The sequence below is a fragment of the Aptenodytes forsteri genome, unplaced genomic scaffold (assembly GCF_000699145.1).
Source record: "Aptenodytes forsteri isolate BGI_AS27 unplaced genomic scaffold, ASM69914v1 Scaffold831, whole genome shotgun sequence".
Lineage (NCBI taxonomy): Eukaryota > Metazoa > Chordata > Aves > Sphenisciformes > Spheniscidae > Aptenodytes > Aptenodytes forsteri.
The window spans coordinates 144,508-162,636 of NW_008794741.1; the positions used below are offsets into that span (position 1 = coordinate 144,508).

General features: G+C 41.2%; 1 protein-coding gene across 1 annotated transcript in view; it reads left to right on the forward strand.

The window, feature by feature from the left end:
• Window positions 1–18,129, forward strand: part of MBOAT1 (membrane bound O-acyltransferase domain containing 1) — a 90,905-nt gene that overhangs the window by 61,553 nt on the left and 11,223 nt on the right. Inside the window, exons 5-9 of the mRNA XM_009273968.1 lie at window positions 1,346–1,441; window positions 11,004–11,059; window positions 13,198–13,252; window positions 16,037–16,220; window positions 17,924–18,116. Coding sequence (XP_009272243.1) covers window positions 1,346–1,441; window positions 11,004–11,059; window positions 13,198–13,252; window positions 16,037–16,220; window positions 17,924–18,116 — 584 coding nt within the window. The remainder of the gene's footprint in view (window positions 1–1,345; window positions 1,442–11,003; window positions 11,060–13,197; window positions 13,253–16,036; window positions 16,221–17,923; window positions 18,117–18,129) is intronic.

Genomic DNA, 18,129 nt, shown 5'->3' on the forward strand with positions numbered 1-18,129 from the left:
ATGCCTGACTGAGATAAAATAAGATAATTTCTGCCCTGAATCTCCTGAAGAAGCTGTCATGTCCCCTCAGCCTGCCTTTCATCCAGCTGTTTGCTGTGGGCCACGTGACCTGCAGGTTGCCTTGCAATCCATCACTGTCATTCGCACTGCACTTTATTAGTCCCCAGGGAGGAAAAACTCATTTCTTTTAAAGCCAGCCATGATTTGACAGAGACCTGGCTCATTTTCAGTTGTCTGGTGACTGTTTCTCGTTTGATTTCATCTTTAGATCCCCACCATAACCAATCCTCCCATGGGTCTGGGGGGACCCCACTTGGCAAGCGTGTGCTACCAGCCTCCCTGACCTCCCATGGCTCAGCTCTGCTGGGTGTGTAGGATGTGTAGTCTTGTTCCTCTGTAGGTCTTTGCATCTTCTCCTCCATGTGGCTATCTTTTCCTGATGCAGGGGACACCAGTAGACCTGGTCCTGGCCTGTCCATGGGATGCAAGCCTTTCATTCTGGTGTCCCAGCTCTCTGTTGCACTGTCTAGTTTGCTTCATTTGTCAGTCTTGTTTCCAAATACCCATCTGCTTCTCACCTCCCCAGTATCCTCTTTCTTGCTCGGGTAAATACAGGGAGAAGTTAGTTGTAGGAAAGGCTGCATCTGCCCCACTTAGATGCTGCAACGCCTCCAGTCCTCAGACCGTTCAACTCTTAAGATAGAAAGAGTCATGCTACTGTCCTGCCTAACATAATCTTGCGATCAACTTGAAAAACAGAGAGTGAATCTGTCAAGCTCCACTTAAGGAATGCTTCTTCTGGAAGGGGGCATCTTTCAGCATTTAGAGCTGAAAAGATTAGGCTATGTGTCATTATCTGCCTTTATACAAAATCAGAAGAGAGAAAGTATCTTAAACTTGAAATATTTTAGTTTCTGGTAGATCTGAGGAAGAGTTGTACATGTAAATAAAGAACATTTACAGATAAAAAAGGCAATGGATAGCTTCAGCGACGCACATACAGTATCATCTGGTTTCAAATACTTTAGTCAGACAGAAATTTCAAAATAATATGTGAGGGTGGAAACTCTGAAATTGAAATTCCCAACTTAGAAGTGATCCTATTTCTTCTTTTCTTTTTCCCCATCCCCAGTGTGAGGAGACACCTCTGTAATGTTTCAGCTGGGTACACAAAGCCATCAGTCCTCTTTGAAAATTTCTGCCAGGTCTTGTGACAGACTTGTTAACAACCTAATTTGCAAAAATCAAACTCCACTCCTAAACAAGCCCAAACCCAATTTGAGTGATTCTAGTTCTTGTTGGTACTTGTGTTGGTAACTATGTGTTCTGTATGTTGTGTTTTTAGGTACTCCTTTGTTGTAGCTATGGGATACCTCACGTTGTGCCACATAAGCCGAATATACATATTTCATTATGGTATTCTCACTACAGATTTTTCCGGGTGAGTCTTTGCTTGTGAGTCTGCAAGCTGGGTCCTGTGTCAATTAGTATTAGTTAAATTTGGTATGTTTTAGGAATAATTTTTATGTTACCTGGGGAGTGCCTGCAGTTTTGTTTCCCTTAAGCTTTTTCTAAGACTTTTTTTTTAAGGAAGGAATAAACACTGTGTGATTTTTGCATTGACTCATTGTTTCTGCTGTTTTCTTGCTAGGCACTACCTAGTTAGGAAGGTAGAGCTTGGTTAGCTAGACTTCCACCTAGAGCAGCCTGGGAGGGTAAGTCTGCACAGTCGCTTGCTGGAGCTAGAGGAGCGCTTATAGCCTTGGTGAGCGGCATGGCTGGTGCTCCGGTCCCTGGTGGTCTGTCCTGAGAGGTGGGGTGGGCTGCTCTCCTCCCACCTTCATAGGCACAGCTGTTGGCTGCGGGTCATCCTTCCCCCTGTTCTGATTTATCTTGATGCCCCAACTGGGAAGGTGTTTCCCACCTCAGGCACTCCAGCGGGCGGGAGAGGAGGGCTCGGGCAGGGGGTGAGTGGCTGGGGGAGCTGGGAGGTGGGTGGGTAACCTGGGCAGAGAGACATGAGATCAGCTTTTCCTCTCAGTGCCAGTCTTATGGGTTCTCTCACAGGGGCAGGTTGTGGCTGCCGTTTAAATAGCACGACTTTTTATATGCCATGCATTTCTGTGGAACAGTGTTTTTCATATACACTGTAGTATCTGTCTGATTTCACTGAAGCAGTAGAGGATGCTTTGCAAAAATATAGACAGCTAACTATATATTTTGTTTATGAGAGGAAAGTATACTTTTGCATGATTTAAAAACAGTGTGCTAATGCGTATTCCACTTGTTTAATTGAATGTCTTGAATACAGAGTAATTAGTAACATACTATGAAAAACCTCTGTAAACTGGCACAGTAAGTTACAGATGCCTCTTCCAAGCCCCTGTCTTCTTACAGGCAACTGGAGCTTTTTGCTGTCTGTGTGCATGTGTCTGTGTGTGAGGTGGTGGTGGGTTGAAGCATTTAATTAAATTGTGGGGGGGAAGTTCTTCTGAGACTTTTGAGGTTTTTTTCTTAGAGGAGGGAGCAGAAATGGGAACTCATACATTTAGAGAAATTTAGTTCTGTAATTTTTTCTGCGGTTCTTTTAATACACAAAAGCATGTCCTGAAAGAGCATGACACACCAAGAAGCCTATAAATGGGATTGGAATGGTATAGCTCTGTGTGTGTATGAGACGGAGACAGAAATACGAGAGAGCATGCTTTTTGGAATAGTGTGTTCAGAAATGCACTGTGAGGCATATTAGCGGTCTCTCTCTGAAGACATTTAATAAAGATCCAGCTGAGACTGGGGATGGAAGAAGAGGAATGGTGGTTGCTTATATTGTAGACTAGGTAGCATTTTCTGCTCCCTTGATGAAAAGGGAGCTACTTTTATCTAATGATGAGCTTGAGGATAATAATGGTACTGAAAGAATAATACCTGAACTTACTCTGTTATTTGATTTTGTCCTGATGCTTTAAGATATAAACTAATTCCTAAACTTCAGTCAAACATAAAACTGCCAAGTAGTAAGCAACTGGGAAATGTAGTATGGATATGAACTACATCTTCATGGTATATTTTAAAAACTAACAATAAATAAAAATATTGTAGTGGTATTAATAAAAATTTGCAATCCAAAGTGCTCAAATCCAGGTCAGCCTCCTAAACCTGTCTTAAAACCTGTTTTCCTCAGCTGTAAGTAATATGTGCCCACTGAGGCTTTCTGCACATACCTAAACAGATGGGATGACACGGAGAGACAAAATATACTCCCTGACCACTGTTTTACCGTCTGTGAGCAGCAACTGAACCTCCTCTTGCTCATTCTCCCATGTTTGATGATTCTACATCTATTGCATGTGGTAATAGGGAAGCATTCAGACAGGCTTCTGACTGGAAGGATGGCCTTAAAGTTCTCCTTCAGGACTTCAGAAACAACCAAGACAGAATCCATGGAGCGATGTCCATCTCCCTCCAGCCTCCCACCCTTTTGGGTGAACGTGGCTGGGGATATACACTGAGAGGGCAAAACTCTGGATTTAAGGGAATCTTTAAGAGGGAACAAAAAGCCTGTCATCTGCTGACTTGTATTTGAGGTCTCAGTATCCCGTAAGTCTCTGGTGATATCTGATTGCAAGGAGGAAGTTTTAATCCACATCACATAGGCATGTAGCCAGTTCTGGTGCCATCAGCTTTCCAGTGTCGGTTCCCTAAAGTGACGAGCCAGATGTTAGATGAGTGTTTCCCGACGTCGGTGCTGAGAGCTGGCATACCTCATTTGCTCTCTTGACCTGCTTTGTGCACTTAACAGTTTGCATGCATAAGCCTTCTGATGCGTGCTTGCAAATGTATTTTTTTGGTTCTTTAGTAATAGTTGGTTGTGCTATTTGTTTGGAATCCCCCCATTTTGAGAACACAGCTTGTAAAATGCAGGTAGAGATGGGCGGAGGACAAGGTAAGTTTTGAGTCATGTCCTAAGTAAACTGGAAAATCAAACTGTGGCTCACCACTTCAAGGTTAAGAAGTAAGGAAACTTGTTCTCTACTGATGACTAGCTAATTCTTCTAACTCATGCAAAGGGTAGGTTTGGTCAGTGACTCCCACAATCAAAACTGTACTCAAGCTGCTTGCAGCAATTTCTTGATTTAAGAACATTTCATGTATTGCATAGTACTTAGGTGAAAAATCCATTTTTTTTAAAACTACATGCCAGCTTTTAATGAAAACCAGTTCCAGTTTGCTACACTTTAATTTTAATTACTTTTTTAAAAATGTATATATATTTTATCAAAGTTCTTTCAGTTATTTTATTTCACAAAAATGTGGTGACATAATTTAGGAATTTTCTCCTGACTACTTTCTCAAAGAAAACTATTCATGTTTGAACACTAATTGTAAAATAACTGAATGCTGTGCTTCCCCCTTAATTCAAATCAGACTTTGAGAGAAACATGCCTATTTTACTTTGCTTGGTTTGCCATAGCATTTATACATTGTACCTAGGAATACTAAATCCTAACTCTTTCTCTCTCTCTTTCTCTCTCTTATTTCTTCTTTATGCTAAGAGGATTATGCTGGTAAGTTGCCTGGTTTCTATAGAACTTTATAAAAATGGTAATACTAACATACAGTTTGGGGTTTTTTTCCTTTGTATCACAGGCTCAGACCGAGCATAGTAATATTATGGCTTTAGGGAGAAATTAGCTTAAAATAAATCAAGGGATCTCGATTGGGATTTTTGGAAACTAGTAATAGATATGCTTTCAATCTAGCAAGCTACATTGAACAAATGCCATATGCATATGATCATCTGGACGGGATTCAGAGGAGCTCCTCCTCACCCATATGAAGTTGTGTCTGCTTTAATCCTTCGCTTGATTAAGACCATAGAGCTTTTTGGTTTCCTCTTTGAATTCTTGCAGTGTCTGAGCAAAATTTCCTAATGTTGCAGCTCATTTGGTGAATGTCAGGGAATGATTGTACGTATGTGAGTTTCTTGGTGCCATTCCTTACAGAAAAGAAAGTCTGTTTGTGAAAACCGCCACACACACTGGCATTGCTTTCAATCTTCTGTTGGTCTTAGAGAGACCAGAGCTGATTTACCAAGGGAGACTCGAGCAGTTTTCTTCCCTACAGGTGTCAAATCTGTACCTCTTACCTGAGTGTTTTGGTGGACATCACTCTCCAGAAGGAATGGACATCTTTACACGTTTGCTCTGTCCCAAATGCAGAACAGCAGCAGCATTCCAGCAAACCGCTTAGAAAGGGATGGTCGTTGAAAGAGCCCTCTCAAAAAGCCATATAAGCAGATACCTCAGTAACAAGTGTCACTTCAGGGCAGTGAATTTTTGTTGGGTGGTTAGTGCTTTGTTGCTGTTTTCTCACCTCTCAGTGGCTTAGTATCAACCACAAAAGAAAGGAACAAAGGTACAACAGCCGTTGTTTACAAAGGAAATACATTTGCTGATGGAAACGAACATAGGTGTACTCTGTTACCATGTTAAAGCACAATGCAGAAATACTAACTGGTCCAGCGAGTTCAGTTGGTTATTTTTATTTTCTTGTCTTTTAAATGTATCAAGTGCAATATGTTGCCTGCAGTGTATGTTCCAGCAGCTCTGGGTAACTTGGGTCTGCGGCAAGTCCCCAGAGGCAGTACAGTAGCACACGTGCAGAGGGTGAGTAAGAGGAGGTCAGCCAGTTTTCCGTGCCCGCTCGCTGCTTGGCTGCTCTGCTGGGCATTCGTCCGCTTGAAACTGCACTGAGATCACTTACCATTGGTTACACAGAAGCCCTGCAAGAGCCGCAATATGGGAATTAGCCAAAATTCAAGCAGGCAGTCAGTACTGGAAAGTTCCACATATCTAGTGCATCCCAGGGCACTTCTCCAGAAGTAAATATTCTTTTAAGTGAAATGCTTCTACCATGAAGGTGTAAGAAATGCTCTTTGGGAGCTTTCACCAGAAAAACACGTGAAGCAAACTGGAAATTGCTTTGGAGGCGTGAGAGTGTTTAGTAAAATATTTTTCCTCTGTGTGCTTCAGCACTTCTTCATTTTGCTGTCGAAAGCAGAAGTAAGAGCCCGTTGCCAGTGAAGTCGCTGTGGCGCCTCTGGCTCGGCGATCCCCTCTGCAGCACCGTTAATGTCGTAGCAGAGTGTGACTGTGTGAACTTCTCATCATGGCTTCAGGGCTAGAGAGATAAACCTGAAATAAACATTTGCTGTTTTGGAGTCTGGTCTGCAATGAGCCTTTTGACTCCACCTCCTCTCTTAGTGAAATCAGGTCAGTGGAAACTATTTCTAGCGAGTGTGTGCCAGACTCCTCCATGGGATTACCTAAGGTCAGGCAGACTCTGCTGGGTAAACGTCTCTTCTCTCATAAGCATCGAAGCTTGCTCAGTGCAGAAGCCAGCCTGTGATACGGGGAGGATCCCCACAGCAGGCTACAACCGGTGCTGACATCTTTAGTTCCACTGGCCTGTGCTTCTGGGCAAATTTATTACATTGGGGCAAGCCATGTTTAAAAATGACATTAACTGGTATGTTTTCATTTGGGAGGTTTAATTAGGGGGTAAAACCCTCTATTGAGCATTCTCTGTAAACTGTTGCATCTTTGCCTTGTGTTATTTTTCAAGGCATCTAACTGAAGGTAAAGGCAATTTTGGTTTTTTTTATTTGTTGAAATTTCATATTTCATACTGACCCCCTGGGACAATTTTTTGATGTTTTGGGTTTTTTTAATTAAAAGTTGGCCACTGCAATTTGTGTGTAGGAGGTACAATGCAGCTACAACCTGAGATTAAACTCTTAGCCAATGTATAAAATATAGAGGGGGAGAAAAAAATGACACCACAGGTAAATCTGATTCTGTGCTTCTGTGCTAGTTTGTAACTGTAGTGGATGTAGAGGATGTAGAATCATAGCACTTAGCGTGTAGCTGCAAAGCGGTTGGAAGGTGTTCAAATATGATTGAGTTCAAGTCATTTAGGCTTCTTAAGTATGTGTTTTATTTCAAATGCCCTGTTTCTAGGGGTAGATCTTCATGCTTCATCTGTAAATGCAAGTATAGTAGGTAGATCTTCTTTTTAAATTCAACCTAATAATTTGCCCCACTCCCAATAACCTGTGCATCTCTCAAAATTTGGGAGAAAGAAAGATTATTGGAAGTTTTACAGCTTTGTTAACTCCCCTTCTTGTTTGTAGCACTTCAGGCTTTTTTTCCAGTAGAGTCTGAGGTTTAAAATATTATCATGTCAGAAACAGTTGACTATATGTGATATGATGCCATATTTTACATATTAACTTGTTCAATGTTTTATTGCTGTTTAAAATTAGAGGTTACCTGAAAGGCTGAACATAAATGACAATTCAATACTCTGGTATTGCCAAGTTTTAATAATCAGAACTTCTGTGTATTTAGGAAATGATTATATTAATTTTTGCCCCTAAATTAAATGTATTTTTCTTATCTAATTTTTAGTATTGATTCAGGACTTGCGTCCTCATGCATTGCTTTGCAAATATGGGGGAAAGGACTGTTTTTCATTCTGAAGAAACAAAAACAGTCTTAGACTTGCTCTGTGTGTGTGCGCGTGATGAGATTGGTGAGTCCCCAGGGAGGAGTGGGACAGGTGTGGGTGTGCAGAAGGTGGGGGGCCCCCACACCCCAGAGAGGTGCCAGAAGATGACAGAGCTCCAGCACTGCTATTGCTTTGTTGTGCTCTGCCCTTTCCTGCAGCGAAGGCTTGGTCCCCCAGTGAGATGAAGTCAGGGGGGGAATGGTAGGCGGGTGAGGAAGGAGGAAGATGCTCCCTGTTCACCTGAAACCTTGCTTACCCTTTGTGTGAAGCGTTTAATGATATCTGATACTGATCTTGTGAAAGATTTAGAGGGTGTCATCTCATTGTCACTGTACAGCAGGTTTCCGCCTTCGTGAGTGGGGTATAGAAGAGATACGTAGATGTATAATACGATGATGGCAGGAGAGAGAACTGAAGGTATCTCAGATGTACTTTATGGGTCTCCCTCCCACCCATGGTGTCAGCAGCATCGCTTTTGTGCTCGCTTGTCTCCTCTGGAGTTGGGATTTGAGGGAGGCAGACCATCCGTCTTTTCTGATTAAAGTACAGGAGAGGTTGACTTGTTCTGCCGGGTTACAATGTGCCGTCAATGAGGTGATGAATTCCTAATATAGATGAAGAGAACCTCTCTCTTCTCTGTGTTTATATGTTGTATGACTTTAGTGCAGGCTGCACTTCTGCTTCCCTTGGTTAATCAGCGCATCAGGATTGTTTGCATTTTTGTTCTCTCTGGCTTAAGGCAGGGGGCTCAATTTTCTAAGACAAGTGTCTAAATTTAGGCACTTAAAGGCATGCGGTTTTGGCTCTGAGCCTGAGGTTTAAAGTTACCCACTTCAATATTGGCATAAAGTGCTTGCCGTAAGAAACATACGCAACAAATTGAACTAATTTGAAACAAGTGTTAGTGTTCACCCATAAATCTAAAAGTTCAAGCACTGACAAAATAAAAATCTGTGTTTATTGCAGTAGAACTGCTGGTTCACTGACAGCCTCTGTCTCTCTTAAGGATTAAAAAAATCTGCTTTTTCATATGCTTAAAGGATTGGGATTTATGTATCTTTGAAAGCAAAGCTAAATTTTGTTTAAATGGGAAAATCTACTTTGAGAAAGAGGATGTTGAAGATAATGGTGAAAACAGCTTATAAATAACTTCTCTTGAAAGATGAATTGGACTAAAAATTAGAATGACTATTTCACAATATCGGAGTTGTCTGGAAGGTGAAAAGTCATTGTTGAATTTGTCCATTCCTTAGCTGCAATCAATGGTCTAGGTGACCCAAGGAGAGCTGCTGTACAAACCCTTGTGTTATGGTTGTATTCCAGATCTGTGTGTAGTAAAGCTTGTTCTGGATTTTATGTGCAAGCTTTTTTACTGACATTTCAAGTAGAGACTGCTGAAATGATAAAAATAGTTTCTGATTAAGAAATTGGCTGATATTGCATGTTCTCTGTTTTTGGATAGAAAATGCAAATTACTCTACCCACGCAGAATTACATGTGGACTCTTGAAAAAGATCAGCCATATTTAGTATTTGGAAAAAAAACACGACCACTTACAGTGAAAAAATGTCTTTTTCCAGTATTCTTGTTTACCATGCTCAGCATATTAATTATATTGAAAATCAGGTTGATTTATCATAGTGGGATCATCAGATTGCAAACAGTTTATCTTAGCCATTGGGTTTACATTTGGTTGTAACCAGTAGGTCGATTTAGTCAAGGATGATTCAGAATCTCTTGAAAAATCTCTGCAGAACATGAATACTTGACTGTTATTTTAGACAGTGATATCATTGAATGGAACTTTCACTTTTTTTTCTTACCTTGGGAAATCGGTGGGGAAAATACAGTGCTCGAACTAAAAAAAAAAAAGCCTTCAGCTTTTTTTCTTTCATTGAATTCCAGAAAGTACGTTACAATATTTGAAATGAATAGACATAACATTTGGAGTAATCATCTATGTCTCTTTAAAAAGTTCCAAATATCGGTCAAACTCTGTAAATAGCATGTACACAAACTTGGGTTTTAATTTCCACGTTGAAGACATCATTTGTGTTCAAGCAGAAACCTCTGTATGGTTTATGTTGATAATTTATCACCAAATTGAGAAACAATCCATTGTATTAATCCTCAGTGAAGACAAATCTCTTCTGTGGAACTAGTTTTACCTATAATAATCACAATTAATGCTTTTAAAATAATGATGTATCCTCATCACCCATTACAACCTCCTGGCTCTTGCGGTTGTGAAGGTCTCGTAAGTAGTGTGAGATCTGGGCACCCTGTGCTGCTGTCCCCAGTGTCAGAGAGATGGGGAGAGGCAGTGTTAGCAGGTCCCTCACTTTGCCTGCCATGGGTCCTTCCAGATTACAGGTGTTCAGTGCCGGGTTTTGTGTTCAGGGCTCCACAGCCCTTAGAAGCTGTATATGGACCACAATTAGCCTGGGAGCCTCTGCCTATGAGGGATTGGTTAGTTGTCCCCATGGTTTTCCCCCCTTCTTTCTTCTTACGTACCTCTGAATGCTCCTGGCTGTGTCCTTTACCCTCATGGGACCAGCTCCTGATGCCACCAAGCTGAGTTTTGCCTTTTTTCTATTCCTTGGCTGCAGCAGGTCACATTTGCCTACAGTGCTAAGAAGCTCTGTAGAGGTGCATATGGGAGGTGTAAGCAGCCCTATTGAACGTAGTGGCTATTTCTATGCTGCTTGTTTGGTTGGCCCCAAAGCTGCTGGGTGGTTGTAGGCTGTAAGCGTGGCTCAGGTACAGCTACCTCATGTTTTCGGGAGGCTCCAGATCCCACGTGCCCAAACACTCCCTGTTGGATGGTACATCTTGGACAGGCTGTCCACAAGGCAGTTGCATGGCCAAGAAGCAAGTGGGAAACTGCTGTGCTGACAGCTATTCTGGTATTTGCACGTAGTCCTAATTGATAGGGCTATTCATGTGGGGAAATAAGCAAGTGTATCTGCAGAGTCGACATTTTTTTAGGGCACTGAGGAGACAGACAATAGGAGAGTAACAGTAAGAAGAGCCAGAGTTATGTTACAGCAGCATTGCTGTATTCTAGTGTTGTATCGTATGGGGCTTGAATTTGGCCTTTGCCTGAAAGGAAGCCCGGTGGACTGCAGAAGCTGGTGTTTCCTAGTGGTGCGACTTCTTCTGAATTACAATTTGCACTGCTGCAGGATGGGGAGACATAAAATAAGGCTTTGTGCACACTTAGCAATTAAAAATTCCAGTGCAAGTTACTGTGGCGTTGTTTTGAACCCAGGCAATTGTCTTATGCCTGAGTTCCTCCTTCAGTTTTAATTGGATGTTTTCCACTTGTTGCTAATACAGTTATGCCTTTTAAAAGGATAAAGACGTTCAGTAAGAAAGTTGGGAGTAATTTGTATTACAAGACATGTAACTGTTGTTTCTGTCTTTGTTTATAGTCCGCTGATGATAATTACACAGAAGATCACAACACTTGCATGCCAGTTACATGATGGTAAGAAAAGGAATCTCTTCCCATGGCCTGAAGACAGCCTTTTTATTCCAGCACAATCTGTGGTTGAGTTATGGAGTGGATGAATGTAGTTCAGCAAGTTGCTCCAAATGAAGAAGAAAAATGCTTTGTGGAGGAAAATGAGAAACTTGAAGTTTTGATCAGTTCTCTAGGATGAAACTGTCTTTGCAGTAACGAAGACAACTGCTTTCTCCTTTGGGGGCTCTGCTTCCTTGGGGCCCAATTTGGATGTTAGGTAGTACCAGTATCTGCTGTTTAGATGCTACAGTGCATCTCCATTAAGCTCTCTGAAGCTGTTCTTGATTCTCAAAAATCAAGAGTTGTGTTTGATACATAGGTTCAGTTATTAATGTTAATGTAGCAAAAATATGCTATCACTGATATATTCAGTGATAATATACTCCATAAGTTGCAAGGGGTGGAATTCAATAGCTTTTTCCCAGTGCTGGGAGAAGCACAGTTGCAAGCAAAATAACATCGTCTTCAGTCTTGTGCTGTGCTGTGACAAAGAGCACTATTAGTTCCCAGTAAAATGCCTGTGTCTAGTACAGTGCAAAGGCTAGAAATGTCAGTTGTCATCAGTACCATTATTGCTCATGTCTACTGATGTTGCAGTGTGAATTTCTGATGGTCTGAGGCCCATTGCCTTGTAAAATGTGTGTGACTAAGTAAGTAGCCTGCTATGGAGTTGTTATGATCTAGGATTTAGGTGATGGCCACACCACAGACTGCAGGGTCTGTCACCATTCACAAGCCAAGTTTACACAAGTGGATCTAATGCTTTTAGCTGGCTATAATGGGTGCAGCTTGAAGCTTGGCTAATTGACCTTGTTGTTGACATTCATGTTGCTGGGGCTTCTCTGCTTCTGTTATTTAAGCTAGCCAGCTCAGGTATTGCTGCGTGCCACAGTGGCGTGCAGCCTAGATGCACACCTAGAATATTGAAGGTAAACGGACAGAAAGGAAAAGATAACAGCAGAGGTGGGAGCATTTTAAGCGAACCAGAAATCCTGCAGGTTAATGATGGTGGAAAAGGCTCCTTACACTGTGAACATCCATATATGGAGCAGTTGATCAAATGGAGGCAGCTTGCAGTTCAGGTGTTAGTGACAAATCTCTATTGGTAAAAATTTAACGCAGCTGCCCATAAATGGAAACAGACAAACAAAATACCCAGCCGTTTAAGTAATTAAGTGCTTAATTGTTTCCCTGGAACTCATGCCCTCCCAGTATTTACGAACTGAAATAGCAGAGAGAGAATGGAAATAAGCAGCTTATCAGCAGTCTTTTTAGGAAATGAGTCTTATGTGTGTGTATCAGTAATTATGGCCAGTAGATTTAGAACAGTAGTGTTAATTGATGCCAAACCCCTGATCTAGTGAAGATGTAAATGCATGCTCAGCATCAAGTGCTGTGACTCATCCCATGGTGAGTTGTTCTGCTGAAGCCAGTGGGATTCCTCATAGTATGCGCAGCTAAAGCTGTGGAGTGAAGGTTTTGAGATCTTTGCTATGAGCAACATCTGTTTACGCACTGGCCATCATACAAGATTTTTCCATAGTTTTCCTGGGACATTACTGATGTGTGTGTTTAGGCTCGCTCCAGCAGCAGGCTGCCAGGCTGCTCGTTCACACCAGTGGAGCTTCTGTTTCCTGAGAGCCCGTTTCTCTTCCACTGCCCACTCCTCCTGCTGTGAAATGCTCCATTTCTCACCAAGGAGCCAGCGGGAGGCTTGTGCTTAAATGAGCCAGCGGCTTCTGGGAACAGAGATTTTTCCAGCCCAGGACCGTTAGTAGAGGCTGCTGGGGGTTGCTGCCAGTTGGTGGCATTGCGAGTTGCATTGCGTGTGTTGGGAATACTATGGCTGCTCTTCCTGAAAGCATAGCAAGGGTGAGAAAGGGGGGAATAAGGTAAGGAACTGGGTAAAGAGGTAGGGTAGAACAGGAAGATACTTGACCTAAAAGTTAGGAATCGAGCTGTGTTACAACTGCCTGTGACAAAGAAATCTTGAAGCTTATGGCTTTAGAAAGTTATCTGTGGGATGCAAACGTAAGGCTTTGGGGATAGCTTTCACTGTTTGGCTTTTGGAAAGATCTAGTGTGACTTTTCTTTCTCTCTAGGAATAGGGCGACAAGCTGAGGAACTCACTGCTGAGCAAAATCGTCTTGCTGTAAAGTAAGAATTTAATTCCCCTAGTGATTTGTGTTTAATTTCATCCGAAGAAGTTTAGGGTGGTGTGGGGTTTTTTTTGTTTGGTTGGTTTGGTTTGTTTTTTTGTTTTTATTTTTCCCTTTGCAATGTCAGGACCAACTTAGTGGCCTGGCCATGAAAATGTTCCCTGCTTCTTTCCAGCCCATGATAAGCCAAAAGCCCTACCTGTTTTTTCAATTTGCTTGAGCAGTTTTGTTTTTGTAATGCTGCTGTCAGTGCCCTCCTTACACAAACATACTTCTCTGCTATATTCCTTATTTCTTCAATCCAGGCCTTCTGCCTTTATCACCCTGTGCTGGTCAGTAAAGCACTGAAGTACTTGGCAACATTTCATTGACTTAAATATATACTCCACATGCAACAAAACTAGTCTTCGCTGAATCAACCCTTTTATATTTAGGCTAAGACTATACTGTATGGAGTTTTTGGCTGCTGTCTTCATCCTATCTGTGATATGTTATTTTTCCAAGTAGAACACTTCCTCCTCTGTCAGCAAAGCACTGCGTAGTAAAAATCCATTTTGGTTTGACTCTGACACTTCAAGTACTACTTTTCTTTGCCATAATTTTTGGACACTGAAATTTTACTTTTCCTATCTCGCTCCATAATGTTGGGACTAATGAAGGACTCCTAGTCCTTCACTTTATGTGACTAGTCTTCTCATTTTTCAGAGGGAGACAGAATGGTGATCATATGTTTAAGCGCCTTTTTTTTCCTATTTTGTCTCTCAATACAAGTGCAGGATGCAGGTGAATTTTTTTTTTTTAGAAAAATTAGTGTTACAGAATTAGTCTTGGAATCATAACTACTTTTCACCATGAAGTGTTTGTTTAAGGCCAAGGAAATTATTTCCTTCAGAAGATTCAGCTATCAGAAAATCTGTCTATGTGCTTCTAAAAGTAAGAAGGGAGTAATTTCTTGAAAAGCAAAAATCCTGTAGGGAGACTCGTATAACTTTTGTTGTCACCCATAGCTTTGTGTCTATTTTTAAAGCTCACAGCATACCGTTTAACTGCACTGGGCCCTTGTGACCATATGATTAATTCTAGTCAAATTCTCACCAAACAGGCTTTTTTTCTTGTACAGTAGATGAGCTCATAATAGAAAAGTACACGCCAATAGCTCAAGTGTCAGTGGTAGACAAGTCACAACTGAAGAGTTTTAAATCCCCGTTGGTAATACAGCCTTTTGTCTTCCCTCCTGTTCTTGGTCTGTTTTTGTTTCTCACTCATCCTCTGTACATTCCTTCATGTATTGCTCATGTCTCCCCACCCACCCATGTGCAGAATCTAAGCTGAAACTAATGACTTTATTTTTAATCTTACTGTAGAGCTCAGAAGCCCAAATCACGGACTCGATTTTGCAGAACAGAAAGATGAGCCTTACCCCAAATTGTTTGCTGCATCTTTCTGTGAAATGCTTTCACCAGAGAACATATCATTCAGGCATTAATAGCTACAATAACCAGCAGGGTGAATGCAGAAAACCCTGGCTAAGCTAACTGTTTATTCAAACTAATTCCGCTTCGGAATAGAAGTAGGCAACAGCAAATGTTTAACTGTTGCTTAGTTTTTCTGCTAGAAATTTATGATTTGGTCTGAAAGAATTTTCAGTGGATTTTGGTTTATGTGTGTCCATCTGTGTCTTGGACAGGAAAGTCTCGAAACACTGTGCCCTAGTTTCTGTTCTCATCTGGGGACTCCTTGTTTACTTGGATGGTGACTGTTAGCACACTTGTGGAGAGCACTGTGTATCTCACTGCAGAATTTAGATGTCGGTGTTTTCAGCCACATAAATTGTTTGGCTTGCTTTATTTACAAATTACACTAGTGGTGAGAGGCCTGTGCATCTTTCTTTTCCATCCTATTGATCTGTAGCAAGGACAGTGGATCTTCTTAATTTTACATCTAATGTAAAACCCCCCAAGGAACTTGTGAGGATATGCACTTGCAAAATGGAAATAACGAACAGGATGGACACTCCTTGACTTGACTTTCATCTTCAGCTGTCTTTTGATTTATGTGTTTTTTTCCCCTTAGTTCCTTTTCCTGTTCATGATGCAATACGGGCAATTACTTCCTTTATTTGCACAGCAGGACAGAGTGCCTCTTCATTCTCTTCCTTTATGTCTCACATCACACTTCCCATTTTTCAAAAGGCTGAACTGAAGGGTGGGTGAGAGCTCCTCTCAGGCCTGAGAGTCCTGGTCTTAAATGCTCCCTGCCCTGTGGTTTGCGTAACAAGGCAAGGTACTGCTTTGCACTGCTTGGTGGGACTTGTGCTACGCAGCTTGTGGTCTGTCAGCCGTTACTGGTCCCTGACACACTGGACAGATGTCCAGAAACAGTTACCCGCTTCTCACTCCTGGTACTGCTGGCCTGTTTAAAATGTGCAAGTCAATTTGTTTGGGAGTGGGTATTTAAATTTATGACTGTTTTTAGCCAAAATGTTTCTAGTAATAAGATGACAACTTTTCAGATCAGTAGCATTCGTTCACCTGTAGCTTAAGCACTTCCACATTACCCTTGTTCTCACTGCCATCTGCTAGACATCACCGGGCTATAAGAGAGGCTGTGCTTCGTCTTCTCCAAAACAGATAGAGTGAGCTTTCAGCTGCGGGGAGAGTGGTAGGAGAGAGTTGGGGACTGAGGCAGACTACAACAAAAAGCATTCGTGAAAGCCTTTGCTGTGTTTTACCTTGTTTTGGTTTTTTTGTTTTGTTTTGGTGTGTGTGGATGATTTTCACAGGACAAGACCTTCTTTACTGGAGTATTTAAGCTATCTCCTCAATTTTATGAGCGTCATAGCTGGGCCTTGCAGCAATTACAAGGATTATATAGCCTTCATTGAAGGGAGGCACGTGCACATGAAACTATTAGAAGTGAACTGGAAGCAGAAGGGTTATGACAGACTTCCTGATCCTTCTCCAACTGTAAGTTTCAAAATGACAAAGATTTATTGCTTTGCAGGAGAGTACAGCTTTGTACATGATTCTCATAATTAAAAACTAAGAAGAAAAACCATTTTTGGATTATATTCCCAGTAAATGTTACAGTGGGTTTTTTTTCTGTGAAGTGGCTGCTGTTTTTATCACAGGGTCAGGGGTGAAGGGGCTAGTGTCTTCCTCTTGAATTCCCCAAATGCGTTTGGGTGGGTTTTTTCTGTGAAGTGGCTGCTGTTTTTATCACAGGGTCAGGGGTGAAGGGGCTAGTGTCTTCCTCTTGAATTCCCCAAATGCGTTTGGCTTGCAAAATGGGTCATTGGTTAATGGGTGTCCTTTGTGCAGCAATGGGAATGGTCTGCACGTTCAGCTCCAGACAGAAGAGGAAATGTCAGGGGAAAAAAGAAAAGTCAAATCTCACTGGTAGTGCAGGGGATGTTAGAAGTACATGAATCACAGCTAATCAGAAGCTGTAGCTTGTCCAGGTGCTTTGCAAAAGAATCTCACACTTTAAGATGACTTGGAGGTCATTTTTCACATACAATTAACACATTTTATTTTATATTTTTTTTAATATTACTTAAGATCTTCTTATAAAATGACCTTCTTGTAAGGCAGGATAATGTGGCATGAGAACCACATTCCTCTCTCTTACCTTAAGGCGACACTGAATGTGTAGCTTTGAGTGTGTGCAGAACGTCTCCTCTGAAATTGAGTATGTGCCTATACATACCTGATTCCGGTTGCACACGGTTGTATTTCTGCTGACTTCAGTGGTGTCACTTCTGATTTACATTAGTCTGACTGAGGTCAGAATAAGGCCGCTATTGTGTTAGATGCAAGGCACAAGAGAATATTAAAATTTGCATTGTAACTATTCAAAGATAGTTGCACACTAATTTATTCCTGAATATGAAGATATAAAAGGGGTACTTGAGATCAAAAAATGCATTTTTGTTTCAATAGTATATTGCACTTTTATTAGTCTTTTGAGAACATGAGTCAATTTTTACATGGTATCCAAGCGCCAGATTTACCTTTTTAATTATGACGGTATCAAGGGGAGTTTACTCCTGATGTGTATTTGAAATCAAGCTTCTAACTACTGACATGATTGTCAATAATATTGGTATATAGAAAGCTAGGGAGCAGTAATAGAAAACAGCATGGCGTAGCAGATACCCTGTATCATGGGAAGGTATGCAAGCTGTATAAGACGTACACTTTTTGGACAGGTGACTTTTAGCAAGACCTCTGGACGGTAGCTGGGCAATAAGACCTACTGTTGAACTGAATACTGATGGTTTTGACTTCCAGGAGATGACAGTCCATATAGGGAAGATTTCTCCTTTACATTGTAGGGTTTGTTTTTTTGTTTGTTTCCTTTCTCATTTTAGGACCTTCACTAACTGATGTAGGAGTCTCTTGTGAAGTTCATCACCAATTTTGACTTCTAATTGTCGTTTGTAGCTATCTGTAGGTAGCTCAGCAAAACAAATCAAACCAAAGCTTTGACTGTGGCCTTTTCTTTGTTACCTCTTCTAAATTAATTATTATCAACTTTGTCACTGCTAACTTTATTGGTTCTTGAAGCACATTGTTTTTTGTAAGTCAAGAGTACTGCCTGTTTTTTTTTTTTCTTCCCTTAAGCAAATGTTTCTAATGAATGTTTCATTGTTGTTTGTGCTTTTTAGGGAGCAGTGATGTACAAGCTGTGTATCACACTAGTATCTCTCATTTTATTCTTGACACTTACCAAGAACTTTCCTATGGCATATATTATTGATAATGAATTTCTTGATAAAACACCCTTCTTGTCAAGACTTGGTTACCTGTATGTTGTAACACAGGCAGCAAAACCAAAGTATTACTTTGCATGGACGTTAGGTAAGTCTGGCTA